The 14,118-nt window shown below is 50.0% G+C and overlaps 1 protein-coding gene across 1 annotated transcript in view; it reads left to right on the plus strand.

The window, feature by feature from the left end:
* The window catches only part of LOC131590681 (hydrocephalus-inducing protein-like), a 64,459-nt gene that overhangs the window by 8,232 nt on the left and 42,109 nt on the right, over positions 1 to 14,118 (plus strand). Inside the window, exons 6-16 of the mRNA XM_058860944.1 lie at positions 745 to 869; positions 2,166 to 2,370; positions 4,010 to 4,202; positions 4,814 to 4,913; positions 6,178 to 6,296; positions 7,467 to 7,690; positions 9,597 to 9,664; positions 10,759 to 10,991; positions 11,801 to 11,910; positions 13,136 to 13,271; positions 13,722 to 13,886. Coding sequence (XP_058716927.1) covers positions 745 to 869; positions 2,166 to 2,370; positions 4,010 to 4,202; positions 4,814 to 4,913; positions 6,178 to 6,296; positions 7,467 to 7,690; positions 9,597 to 9,664; positions 10,759 to 10,991; positions 11,801 to 11,910; positions 13,136 to 13,271; positions 13,722 to 13,886 — 1,678 coding nt within the window. The remainder of the gene's footprint in view (positions 1 to 744; positions 870 to 2,165; positions 2,371 to 4,009; positions 4,203 to 4,813; positions 4,914 to 6,177; positions 6,297 to 7,466; positions 7,691 to 9,596; positions 9,665 to 10,758; positions 10,992 to 11,800; positions 11,911 to 13,135; positions 13,272 to 13,721; positions 13,887 to 14,118) is intronic.

Genomic DNA, 14,118 nt, shown 5'->3' on the forward strand with positions numbered 1-14,118 from the left:
CTGCCCAGTGCTCCTCTCATGAGATGCCCTGCTAATGGTGCTTCATTTAGCTGGGGTTGGATCCTTCAGATTGTAAATGGCATCCTCCCTTTGGGTCTTGTTTCCATGTCTCTGTATTGCTCTAATCTGCATTTACACTCTTGCAGAGTTTTGATTGCTGCTTTTCTTAGAGCAGCTTTCATTGAAATGCTGATAAAATGTGCCCTTTATAGGCTAAATCGGGATATTTTCAAGGAAAAATAAACCAAAGAGCCACGCTGCAAATTCAACAGTAATTATTTCTTGGTCTTCAAGGAAAAGTTCCTTCTCCCTGTCTGATTCCTAGGCTGTAATCTCACAGGACAGGTAGTGCCCTAACATTTGCATCTCTTGAGATGAGGTTGATAGGCAGCAGGACAAGAGAAATTGCTGAGGCAGTGTCAAGTTGTGCATGCAGACAGCTCTTAATCCTCTCAGTGGTTTCCCAAACCATTCTCTGATGGGATTGCTGGCAGTGGGATCCTTGGGTCTCATTGCAGAGAGCTGGATGCAGGGTTTGGGGGAGATGAGGTCATTTTATCCCACAGGATCTCCTGAGGTCTGTATTTCCTCAGAAGTGGGTCAGCAGCTGTTTCTGATCCTGTTTTGTCTCTTTTCTGTTGCCTGTGGTTTCTTTGCTCCCTGCTTGCCCAAGGGACCTGCACTGCAGAAGGAATATCATCCCCAGATGTCCCCTGAGTCCTGATCTCTCTCTTTGTGTTGCAGTCCTTTCTCCGTGGTTCCGGCCATGGGAACTCTGGGTGCTGGTGACAGCGTGCAGGTGACAGTGGGATTTCACCCACTGACCACTGGTGCCCATTTTGGGTCCATGGTAGTGTGCTACAACACAGGTGAGTGCTGGGCACTGCACGGGGCACAGGACACTTCTCCACCACCACTCCCTGTTGTCCCAGCCTCCTCAATTCCCTCTAGATGTGCCTCCCCTGTTCCAGCTTTACCCCAAGGAAAACTGAGAACCAGTTGGTGTTTAGGGGGCTGATAAAGTGGATCCCCTCTAACAGGACTAAGAGTTTTGCTGAGAGTTGCTGAGTGGAGGAAGGAGGAGCCCTGATTCTCCACTGCCTTGTGGCTATGCCTGGCTGAAGTTTTGTTTTATTCTGGCCAGTGCTGTGTGTGAGGTGTGAGGTCTCCATCAGACTCTCTCCAATGCAGTGTATTTCTTGCACACCTCTGTCCCATAGGCTGCTGCTCCACTGGCTTGTCACAGACCCTTTTACTGTGTTGCCCTCTACACATATATATATAGTTTCTGTCTAATAACATTTTCAAATCCTCAAGTACTTTTTGGTGACAAATCAAGACAATTTTTTCCTTGTCCCCATTTCCCAGGCCATTCATGCTGTTGCAAACCTCTCACATCTATCTCCCATTTGATTTCTAGACTGAGGAATCCCATTCGGTCTTCATGTAGAAGCTGCTCTGTACTTACTGATCTTTCCTTGGTCCCTTTTTTATTCAATTTGAAATGCTCCAGTTTGGTTTTTGAGATCAGAACAATATCAAATATTTCAAGACTGATGTGGCTGTGTGTTTGGACAGGGAGATGATGATGATGATGATGATTTTCATGGTGTTCATTTTGTAGTGGTTTGTCATATTGCAGAGCCAGGCTGGTTGTGTTTCCTCACCTGGGTCCCCTCCTGCTCTGGGCTTCACCTCACTTGTTCCTCTGGGCCTCCTTTTTCTGCTCACATGCCCCCAGGTGTATTTGCTTGTCAGCAACAAGGCATCCAAGGGATCAGGAGAGACAGGAATCTCATGGGATGCCCAGGGGAAACCCCAGACAAGCCAGGACTGAACAGGGCTCCTCAGCATCACCTGAAGGACTTGGATGCAGAAATCCTGGTGATCTGAGTGGGTCACCTGAGCACACCTGACAAACCTCACTGTACCTTGGGGCCCAATCTCCACAAACACACTCCAAAATCAGCTGTTTTAGGAGGTGCCCAGGACACCCTCACGCTGCACACACAGAGCTGTCAGGATGTTATAAATGTGCTGACCCATAGAACTGCAAATACAGCTAAAAGCTGTGACCCTTTCTTCTGTGACCTGTGGTTTGCTCTGTTCCTTGGGCTTTCATCAGCAACGGAGCTGAGCAAAGGCTCCCCTTTGCTTTGTTCCAGGTGAAGAAATGATCCACACAAACCTTCAGGGAGAAGCTGTAGATGTCAGCATCGGGTTGAGGACGTATTCCGTGGAGCTGAAGAAGACTTCCATCACCATGTCAAGCCACACAACCATGTTCATCGAGAACAGGAGTAACATCAGAGCCCAGTTCCAGTGGAAGACTTTTCCTAGTGAGGAAGATGAGAATGAAGAGAAGAGGAGGTTGGTTTGAAAGATGCATTTCAGTGAGATACATGGCCCAAGACTAAAACTAACGTAGGGCCTCAGGAGGGTGTTGGTGCTTTTGAATGGCTCAAGCCAAGTAAACCATCCCTGGCATCAGGGTGTGTGTCCCTGGGCTTCAGGAGCTCAGCACTTGACATTCCAGTTCCATTTATACCCCAACCAGGGATGGCATTTTGGGAAGGAAAGGTTGATGGCAATGACTAGCTTTCCTCAACTTCTAATTGGGCCTTTGCTTCTCTAATCTTCTTCCTACATGACCTGGCAACATCCTTAAACATTTCCTGAGTTGCCAGCCCCTCTTTCCAAAGGTGAGACACCCTCTTTTTTCCCCTTAGTTTGTTCAAAAGCTCCTTTCCCATCCAGGCTGGCTGTCTTCCCTGCCAGCTCATCTTTCAGCACACAGAGACAGTCTGTTCCTGTGCCTTCAAGAATTCTTTCTTGCAATATGTCCATCCTTCCTGGACACGTTTGTTTTTAAGGGCTCTATCCCAAGGTACTCTCCATATCAGTCTCTTGAACAGGCCCAAGTCTGCCCTCCAGAAGTCCAGAGTGGAAGTTTTGTTGATGCCCCTCCTTGTTTCACTGAATATTGAGAACTCTGGTATTTCACAGTCACTGGACCCCAGACAGGGGTGGACAGATGAAGTTAATTCAGTTATTAAGGAATCTCCTGGTGATATCCTGGGCCCCAGGGAGGCAGCAGACTTCCCTGTGGAATGGATCCAGTCGATCTACAGGCCCTCAGTTCCCCTTAGAAGGGAGTTGCCCACTACCACTACTCTTCTTTTCTTCATCTGTCTGACAAAGTGCAACTGGGGAGACTCTCCAGACAGAATTTTTTCTTTAGTGTCATCTGCCTGACCCTCTGGATCCAGGGCCTCATAACTATTCTGTCAGGGCACCTGGGCAGGTGCTGGGGGTCAGGATGGATCCTACTACAGGATTCTACTACCATGCACTGGGATGGGACCTAAAAAGCTCTGGATCATGAAAAGGTCTCTCCAGGAGTTTACTGTCTCCCTCCTGCACAACAAAGTTCCTTCCCTTCTCAGGGCCTCTGTTTTCATGCATATAAAACCTTGAATACCATTGAAGGGATGCAGTGCCTGAATTCATCCATTTCCTTTGGAAGTGCTCTGGGATGCTCTTGAGGAGGGCAGAGCAGGGAACAGGGCAGGTCCCAAACAGAAGAAACAAAGAGTGATGCTGGTACCACAGAGCTGTGACCCAGCTTCATCTCCCCTTCCCAGGGAAGTCCTGCTCCATGATCTTTATCTGCCTCCCCTGAGCATCTCAGTGGTAGGAAAAGCCAGCTGAGGTGGCTGCTGGATTCTCCCTCAGTTTTGGCAGAGGCTTTGAGGCCGGAGGTTCTCTTAAGGGATGCTGGCTTTCTAAACCTCTCCTGTGTTTGCAAGTGTGCAGTAAAACTACCTGTTGTACCAGTGAACAAGTTATGCTCTGATCCACCTGGGACTCCATGGCTTGGGGTCAGCCCTTGCTGGGGAGCTGCTGCTGCTCCTCCCCAAGTGCTTTGCTCTCCTGCACTTCCACTTCTCTCTGCAAATATCGGGCTTATTGAGCCATCTGCTGGCTCTGTCTGTCCCTGTGGCTGCAGGCAGTGTTACCTGCTGCGATCACCGAGAGAGGCCTGCGTGGACAACACGACGGAAGAGAGAAGAAGAGCGAAGAAGAAGGGTTCCTGTGAAGATCGCCGCGCCATCCTGAAGAGCAGCGTCCGGGAGAAGATGATGAAGCTGAAAGAAGACCCCATGCTATTCTCCAGTGATGCTTTTTCCCTTGAGCCAATGGTAAGTGATAGCTGAGAGCCTCACTTTCTTCCTCTAACTAACACTCTAACACTCTAACACTCTAACTCTCGAACTCTTCCTTTTCCCCTTCCCCTTCCTCCTTCTCCTCTTCTGTTTATGCAAGCAAACCCCCACGTTCTCCCATCAACCAGAGCCCTGATTCTGAGGATTGGCATTGTGAGAGGTGATGAATGCCTGGTGTCTGCACAGTGCAAAATCCCTTCTCATCTTGGAGTAAACCCTAGAATAATCCCAACCCCTGCTTTCTTTCCAAACAGGTTAAACTAAGATTTTTATTTCCAAGGAAGGGGATCATGTTCTCTTCTTGTCAAGTGCACCAGTGCACAGAGGCAGTTACATTCTGCAGCTGACAGCAGCATGATGTGACCAACAGCTTGTGTCAGAGCAGTGGGAATGTTGTGGAGAGTGGGAGCTGATCAGCTGAACATGAAGAGCTTCCAGTGGTGTATTGAGCTGGGTTTGGAGCGTTTCCTTGGGCTCCTTGTGTTGTTCCTTGTGTTGTGCTCTAAATAAAGGCTTACAGGACTGTGGTTGTAAAGGAGAAATGGGAAGTTTGAAGAGAAATGTTTTGCTGTCTCTTTCTGTTTCAGGAGGGAGAGATCGAGCCAAACAGTTCAGTCCAAATCAAGGTGACCTTTAAACCCCTAAAGGCCCGAGAGTATCGAAGTGTGGCCTACTGCAACATCTCAGGTACAGCTCCTTTCCCCTGCTTCTCTCACCCCCACTGAAGCCATGGTGCAAGCCTGAGCCCTCTGGGCTCTCTGGAACTGCTGGGAAGAGTCCCTGGGCAGCAGGGCAGTGCTGGCACATCCCACTGCCCCTGCAGCTTCCAGGGAGTCTCCTGTGCAAGGCCAGGGTCAGAATCCTGGGTCTGGGTTACTGATCCCAGAACAACCCAGGCAGTGCAGGGAGAAGTTTTCATGGCACGGCTTTGCCAGCATTTCTTCAAAGGAAAATCAGAGTCAAAGAGCTGCAGAGCAGAACAGCTCTAGAGAACAAGCACCAAGCCCCGCTAGAGCACTGACCTCCAGGATGGGTCCATTTGGCATGGCTCCATCATCAGGCAGCAGGAGCTGAGTTAGAAATGTGCTCCCTGAGCCTGGATCACCTCCCACTGCCCACACACCACCAGACCAGAGGTGGCTGAGCCCCACTGAGCCCAGGGTCTTTGTAGAGGGACCACCCTTGGCCAGCACCTGCTTCTCTCCCTGTGTGGGAATTGGCACCTTGCAGCTCTCAGTGTGTGCAGATAGAACACAATGCTGAGTGTCAGAAGTTGAGGATTTTGGCAACAAAGTCTTGTGCTACTGGGCCAGGTAGTTTGGCAATTGCTGCCCAGCAATTTGCCAGGTACAATTGCCAAACTCTTGATGAGCTTTGTGCCTTCACTGAATGGATTCCAAAGCTCCTCTAGGTGCATGGGAAGGAAACCATAGAATCATGGTATGTTAGGGATGGAATGGACCTTAAAGATCGTCCAGTCCCAAGACCCCTGCCCTGGGCAGGGACACCTCCCACTAGAGCAGGTAGCTCCAAGCCCCAAGCAGCCTGGCTTTGAACACTTTCAGGGCTGGAACCTCCACAACTCCCCTGGGGAGCCTGCTCCAGTGTCTCACCACCCTCACAGTAAAAAATTTCTTCCTAATAGCTCACCTAAATTTCCCTTCTTTCCACTGATACCCATTACTCCTTGGGCTGTCACTACAGGACACCAGAGATGTTTTAAACTCGGCAAACTGGTGGCTAAAATTGGAAACCAGCCCAAGGAATGGGTTAGAAATTGGAAGTCAGCCCCAAGGGATATCTCCTGAGTGAAGAGAAGGGTCCATATCTTCTCTTGCAGTATCAGGAGCTGGTTTTATCCAGCTCAGAGTCAGGGGCTAGCATTCAGGCAGGCTGGAAAATAGAGTGTAACAGTGGGAATTATTGTACTGAAATGAGCATCTCTCCCCAGGCCGTGGGAGCAGGCTGCCCCTGCACCTCAGAGGGGAAGGCCAAGGACCCGTGGTTGAATTCAGCCGTCAAATGCTGAAACTTGGGAACATTTCTGTCAACACCTCCCACGTCTATGAGGTGAGCAGCAGGGGTTGGGATGGATCCTGATGGCTCCTGAGGCAGCAGCAAGCCTGGTGGATCTGTGGAATTCCTGACAACATGGGCAGTTGTGGGCAGGGAATACTGGACGTAGTGGTCAGATCTGGTGGGGTCAGAAAGGTGTGTCTGCTGTTCATGAAGCCCCAGTCCCTTGGCAATGCCAATTTTTGGCAGCTTTCCTTGGGGATCAGCTGAGAAGCTTCCTGAAAAACAACCCCTTGGCATATGAAACCCAGACTGGGTGAAAAAGCTGCACATTCAGAGGCTTTTGTGGCAGCACCAGACACAAAGGCACCTTTGCATTGGACTGTTCAGAAGCAGCTGGAACAAACTGGCTGTGTTGAGCTTCAGTACCTTGCAAACAATTCTCAGTTGAGTGTCTCCTGCTTATTCCTGGGAGTCACAGGAAAGCCATCCAGCCTCCTGGCTCACTGCTGGCCCTTGCAAAGGGCTTGGGATTCTTTCCTTTGCTGACCACTCCCTCACCACACTCCAGCTTTGGTGCATCTCTGACTCTAGAAAGACAAAAGTGTTCCTGGGAATAAAGCTAAGGATCTTTCTAGCTATTTGCCTCCCTCTCAAAATAGTGTCAAGTTTGCAAAAAAAATAGAGAGCAACTGAAAGAGGGAGAAAATAAGGCACTGCATCATGCCAGACTCTTTCAAAAGCTTGCCTGTGGAAAGGAAAAACACATTGGGTTTTTTTACCAAAAGATGGTGCTGTCTCTATATTTGATGGTGATGCCTCGTTATCAATGTGTTGTTCTCATGATTTGGGAAAAGGTGAATGAGTAGATGGTCCTGTTGGAGCTGTGCTAAGTGGGGCAGTGGCAGCTCTCTGGTGATTGACTATGCAGCTGCCCCACATTGCTCTCAGGGCCAGCTCTAAATGAGCTTGGTGATGCTGGCCAGAGCTGGACTGCTCTGTGTCCATGGGATAAGCCCAGGGTGACTCTGGTTATGTGCAGTTACTGCTGCTTTGCATGAAAACCCAAAGGCAGAACTTGTCCTGTTGTATTTTTTCACTTCTGCCTTTCAGCAGCACAAAGCATCTTCTGACTTTTCTGGCTGGGAATTGCATCATTAGAAAATAACTGACAAGAAGGGAAGATTCCACATGAATTTCCATTTCGCTTTCTTGCTGCTGCAGGTGAAACTGATGAACCGAGGAGCTATAGATGCTCCCTTCACCTATATCCCTTCAGCCACAAACGTGGGCTGCTGCTTCAAGTTTGCACCCGAGGAGGGCGTCATTGCAGCAGGTGGGATCCGGACGATTCACATCTCCTTCAATGCCACCGTACTGGGGAGCTTTGAGGAACAATTCCAGTTCCGTGTGGCTGCATCTCCTACGCCTGTGACCCTGACAGTCTGGTAAGGACTCTGGGAGCTTGCTGGGCACATCTGTAGCTGTCTCTGGCACATCCCCCACCTCCCTCATTTTGGGGTCGAGCAGAGGAAAGAGGAGTTTCCCGAGGTCTTAATCTCTGCTCTGATCCTGGCACTGCCCCAGTGTAGGGTGCCCGGGGGCTGGAATGACTCCTCCCTGCAGGGATCTCCCTCTGCCTTGGGCCATGGCAGGCAGTGGGATGGAGCAGCTTTGGGCAGTAGCTGCTCTGGGCTGTCCCAGCTGAACACCCAGCAAAGCTCCCAGGGCTTTGGAGATGGGGCAGCCTGGGTGATTCTGCACCAGCAGCAGTGTTTTTAAAAACTTCTGCTCATAATCCATCCCAAATGGGCAACAGCAGCCTCACCTCACCTGTCATGGCCATGCTGTGGGGGACAAGCTGTGCTCCCAACTCCTGTGCAGAGAGTGCTCCAGTCCCTCCTTTCCACAGCCAGGAAAGGGCTGGGAGACAGGGAACTGTGCAGCAGGAATGTGCCAAGGACATGGGCATCATCCCATGGGCTGGTGCCATTGCAAGAGATAATCCTGGCCCAGCAAAGGGAGAAGGGGTGATAATGGGGGAGGCAGAGCTCAGTCCTCAGTTCCACAGCAGCATGAGGGCTTGTCCCTGCTAGCCTGAGCCATGTGCTGGTAGGATAAAGTCGTGCAAGCAGGAAAGCTGATGCTGGCTGCTCTGGAGCTTTGGAGCTAGGCTGCTGCTGTTGGGAGGCACTGGATCAAGGCAGTAAAGAAATGAATGCAACCTACACTTGATTATACCAGTGAGATAAGGGAGATGGATAAAAAATGAATAAGAAAATTATGACTTAGCAAGAGGAAAGTGGTGAGTAGGTCTGCCCGTAGTGGAGAAACAATTATGCTGGCTTTGTTTTTGGAGGAAAAGTGCTGCTCTTTTATTTTGGAAATCAAGAGGGAACCTTTCACCATCAATTGATTCTCCTCTGTCTCCCCCCAAACTGGTCCTGGGATATTATTGCATAAGCAGCTTTCTCCTTGGGCAAGGGCAGGTGTCTCTTGTAGAGATGTGTAGAGCAGAGCCAGTGGCAGTCCTGGGAACACAAGAGAAGGCACAGTTCACTGGTCCTTGATTTTTAACCAAAAAGCAGAGTGGGCATTGATTGGTGTCAAGCACAAAATAAACTCGTGAGTGTTGTGCAGCTTCAAGTGCTGATTTCAGTGGATGTTGGTGACTTTTGGAGCCTGTCTGCTGGGTTCAAGGACAGGTGAGGTGGCGTGGTAGATTCAGGACACCCATGTTTGGTTGTTTAAGCCATTGCCCTTGGCTGTGCCGGCTGCTGCACTGGTGACAGGCTGGTCCTTTCCTCTAGGATTCATCTGTCCACTGTGCAGAACTGTTGCTGCTCTTTTCAGAGGATGCTTGGGGCTTCTCTGGCTTCATGTCTCTAAACTCTGTCTGTAATGATTGTGTGGGTCAAAATCTCCTGAGAAAGCTCCTCCATGGGAACACCAGTTGGAGCTAAGAAGCAGCAAAGCAGGGAGCCCGTGGCTGGAAAGGCTGGTTACAGAAGTTTGTGGGGACTTTTATGTCCATCACATTACAGATGGGGAAACTGAGGCAATGGAGCCATGTCTGGGTGTGTGTTCAGGGTCCTTCATGGGACCACCAGCACCTGGGGGCTTTTCCTGCCTGCCCTGTGCACAAATCCCCACCAGTGGCTGTTGGCTGACGGCCACTTGGCTTCAGCTGCCTCCTGCCCACACGGACACTGTGCTGAGCACATGGTGCTGTGTTGATTGGAAACCCACGGTGCCCCTGGCACCAGGCTTTATGTCCCCGAGCCACGGCTGCCACAGGCTTTGTGAGTCCCTTTAACCGAGGCATTTCCTCCTGCTCTGTGCTCGTCATCGCAGGGGCTGTGTCACTGGACCTGCTTTACACTTCGACCTCCATGAGCTCCACTTCGGTGACATCTCCTTTGGTGAGTGTTCCCTGGGCTTGGGCACAGCGTGAGGGACCTGTGCATTCCAAAATGAACCACTTGAACATAAAAACATCCATCACTCGTGTTCTGCCACAGCAGCCTCTTCAGGCTGTGAACTCCAGGGCTGCTGGTGCCTCAGGTAGCATTTTGCCATTGTAAGATCAAACAGAACCAAGGAATAGAAGCTCTGGGCTGTGCCTAAAGTTGTTTTTTCCCCCCATCTGTGTTCAAATGACTCTTGGTGAGCAGGCCTGGGAGAAGTCTCCTCCCCACAGAGCTGGCCAGCCAAGCCAGATGTGCACTGCAGAGCAGTGGTGGCTGGTGTCCGGGCTCTGCAGGACATCCCCACCATGTGTGGCTGTATCTCTGCCTTTCCAGCATGGAAAGCAAATCTCAGAGCTAAAGTGGGGTAAACCCTTGCAGGCAGCAATCACAGTGAGCAGCATGGGTGTGATGGCCCCCTTTGTTAGGTGAGGTGGGACATGGTTCCTAATCACTGCTCTCGAAGCAAGGCTCAGGTTTGCCTCCAGCTGAATGTGCTCTGAGCTGTCACCTGCTCAGTCTGTTTGGGCCAAACCAAGAGATGCCTTAAGGATGCTGCAGAGAGAAACTGCATTAGGGTGCTTTGCATCACGTTCTAGCTCCTGATTCCATCCTCACTTTCTTTTGCTGTAGCTTCTTCTCAATGACAACTCACTGTTTATACATCTTGCAAACAGAGGGAGCGTTGGCAGACTTAACAGGGAATTTTACAGCTTGAATTTTCAGAGTAAATGCTCGGTCTGGGTGCACAGTCATCAGGGAGAAATAACTGGTGCTGGTTTGGGGCAGGTGAAGGAGCTCTTCTCCATCAGAAAGAGAGACACTACCAGTGCTCAGCAGGGCTAAGAGTGGGCATTTTCAAGTTTGAAGTTTGGAATCAGTGTCAGAGGGAACTGAGTGATGATTAATTCCTCATGTAGCTTCTCGGTGAGCTGTAGTTCAGATAATAAAGAGCTAAACTCCAATCACCCTTTCGTCCTACCAGGGTATTCACACCAGGAATCATGACACAATTGGTGCCTAAATGGATATTTGTGTCCTTTTCCCAGGCTTTCCCCGCACCATGACCTGTCGCCTCACTAACACCTCCCCGGTGGCCGTGACATTCAAGCTCCGCATGTCGGACGATGGCACGCAGCCTGCTGTCAGTAGCTTGGATCAGATATGCAAGGACAGTGACCCATCCTGGAGAAAGGGAATTCATTTCTATGTGGAGCCAAGGGAGTTTACAATGAATCCCAGCCAAGGGACCATCCTCCCCCAGGGACACCAGGATATCGAGGTATGGGAAGAGTCCAGCCACACACGCTTCAGCACCAGGGCTAAAGCTTCACTGGAGTGTGGGAGGGCTTTAGCTCTGCTGCCAGCTTTGAGGATCATGTGAGTGAGAGATCTGCACTGGCCTGAGGCCTCTGTTAGCTGGGTTACTCAGGATGTTCCTGAAGCAGCACTGTTTTGTTCCCAAAATCATACGCTGAGATCACATACTATATGGTAAAGTACTGGAGCCATTCTTGTGTTTTTGAGAGCAGTTTCTTTGACTGCAAGTGGGCAGAGGAAGGATGAGGACAGAATAAGAGATGTCATTGTAGAAAGCAGTTTGCTTTTCTTCTTGGTCTCATGTCTCCTCTCCTGGGGAGCAGAATGATTTGTGTTCATTGCAGGGATCTCCAGTAGAGACAAAAAGCTCTGCAGCCATGAACTGCCCAGCACCTGCTGGGCCACATTTGCCCTCAGCTTCCTACTGTAAAGCTGAACTCATTCTGTCCAAGTCAGCAGATTTCATCTGCATTTGTGTCATTGTAGTCAGATGAAAAATTGGCCCCTTAATTTGAGTACAGTGGTGTGTAGAGCTTTAGCCTAATGTTTTCATTTAGCTGACCTATGCCCTAATAGCAAGGTGTGTTTAATAAATCTGGGATTGCCAGAAGGCTTTTGTTACTCTCAGAGACTGTGCTCTACACATGGATCAGCAGAATAATGAAATTAAAAAATCCTCCCTTTCCTTACCATGAAACAAGAACTGGAGAATAGCACATGTGGGTAATGAGCTTTTATAAGGAAGAATTTAGTGCTCTTCTCTTCCACCAGGTGACCCTGTGCTCCAACACGGTGATGGAATACTACCGGAAAATGCTGGTGGACCTGGTGGGCCTGGAGGGTGTTGGCAAGGAAGTGGCATCACTGATCATCACAGCCAGGTACCTGCACTTCCCTGGCCTCTCCCAGCACACTGCCTTGCACAGGGTTTGCTGGCTGCAGCTCCCAAGGAGAAGTGTTGTTTCATGTTCTCATGTGGTGACCAGCTGGACATGAGAACAGCAGTGCTTGGAAAGCAGCCTGTGGTGAAAAGCAGCCCTGCTCACAGCCCAGCACAGTCCTGGGCCTTTTTCTAGAGGCACCAGGAATGATATCATTTATTGGCCTGGTTTTTGGTGCTTGAGCTGGAACACATTTCCCGAGGACCTGCTCTCCTTCTTCCTGCAAGAGATGGAGCTGTGCTGGGTTGAGACCCCCCTGCTTTGGTTTGGGGCACACCAAGCAGCCTGCTGAGAGTCAGGGTCTGGTTCTGTTCATGAGGGCACGTGACAGTGGGGAAGTGGCTCACAGCCAGAGTGGTGAGGGCAAGATCTTACAAGGGGAAAAGAGCCCTTGATGTGGCAAGTCAGCTCTAGTTTTTCTCCTTTCCTCTGCTTCCCATTTTGAGCTTTAATGTTTTCAGACTTAAACCAAAAGTTGTTCTTGCTGCAGCAGAATTCCATCCTGCCAGTTTCATGACAAGAGGGATGCAGTTCCCTGGTGCTGCTCCCTCTCTCAGGCAGAGCCATGCAGTCAGTGCCTGGGCTGCAGTTTTGTCAAGCAAGTGCAAATGGGGACAGTCAGTGCATGGAGCTGTGGAGTGAAGGACCGAGGGAGCTGTAGGAACTGGGAGGGGGTGATCACCCACTCTGTAGGGCAGGTGGTGTCCCATGCCCTCCAAAGCTGGGGCAAACAGCTGAGTTTTCAGGCAGGGCAACAGCCCCGTGGGAGAGAAGGGAGTCATTTTCACTGAGACACTGGAGTCGTGTGTTCCTTGAGCCTTAGTGAGCACTGATCCTTGTTGGGAATGCTCCCCCAGAGCTCATGGATCACAGACACTGTTACAGGAGTCCTTGCAAGCCTTCTTGGGTAAAGGAGAGGCTGAGGCAGCTGTGGGACAAAGAAAGTGCTCTGCCTGGGGCACTTGGCAGCCTCTGGGTGCTGCCTCTCAGGGTTTGCCCCTCCTTGACAAGACATGTTTGAGTGGGAAGGCTTTGAAGGCAATTTATCACTGTAGGGCTGTTAAATGTCTGTTTGACAGTGACAAATGGGTTATCTATCTTTGGGGGTAAATGTTCTCTGTTCTCTCAGTATCTCTGATTCCCTTGGGGTCATCTCTTTGCCCAGATGTCTGGTTCCTGAGCTGCAAGTGTACCCCCAAATCATGCGCTGCAATCAGTGCCACCTGAAGGAGCCATACGAGAAGAAGTTCATCATCACCAATAAAACTGACCTTCCTGGCTGCTACGGGCTTATTCCCCAGGTTTGGCATTGCATCCACTTCCTCCTCTCAAATATTATTGAGGAGATTATTAGGGGAAAAAAGGGTTTGGATAAGACCTTGCTGGTTTCTATTCAGTCTTATTCAGATCTGCTGAGAACAGGATCCTACCTGAATGTAAACTTTAGGAGGCAGTTTAACCTCCTGAGGAAACAGTTTATGTTCTAGTCTTCAGGGTTTTTTCTGGTGGGAGATCTTAGAGGGTTGTGAAAAGCTGCTGCACCCCCAGACACCAACAGCTGTGCTGGCAGCCTCCTTGCAGGACCCCCTGAGAATGCTAAGCCTGCAATTCTTGTATCTTACTTGGGCCTTTTACCTTTGTCCTGGGGATTTTGAAAAATGTGTGTAAGTTGCTGTGGCAGTGGATGTTAAGGAGTTTAAAGTTGAATTTGGAGGTCCCTCTGAAGTTGCATTTGATTCTGTCCCTTCTAGAAACGCAAGGAGGACTCTCCTGTGTTGTACTCCAGCCCCAAACCCTGTGGCATTGTCCAGCCTCACAGCACTGCAGAGATTCCGGTTACAATCGAGGTCCAAACATTGGGCGATCATCGCACCAATGTTCTGATCGGCGTGTTTGGGGATGAAAGAAACCCACTGGTGAGTGCAAGGGGAGATGTGTGCCTTTGTACAACTCCTCCTGGCAGGGTGCAGAGTGTGCAGGGATTCTTCTGGGAAAAACAGGCACAGGCTGCTGTGGAGAAGGACAGAAGGGATTGGTGGCATAAAGTGCTTATGCCTTATAGGTGGTAATCTCAGTGTCCACACAGAATGTAGTTCCTAAGATGGAATTGAGGATAATTTTAGTTAATTAATCTTTAAAATGCTATTA

The sequence above is a fragment of the Poecile atricapillus genome, chromosome 34, assembly GCF_030490865.1.
Source record: "Poecile atricapillus isolate bPoeAtr1 chromosome 34, bPoeAtr1.hap1, whole genome shotgun sequence".
NCBI lineage: Eukaryota > Metazoa > Chordata > Aves > Passeriformes > Paridae > Poecile > Poecile atricapillus.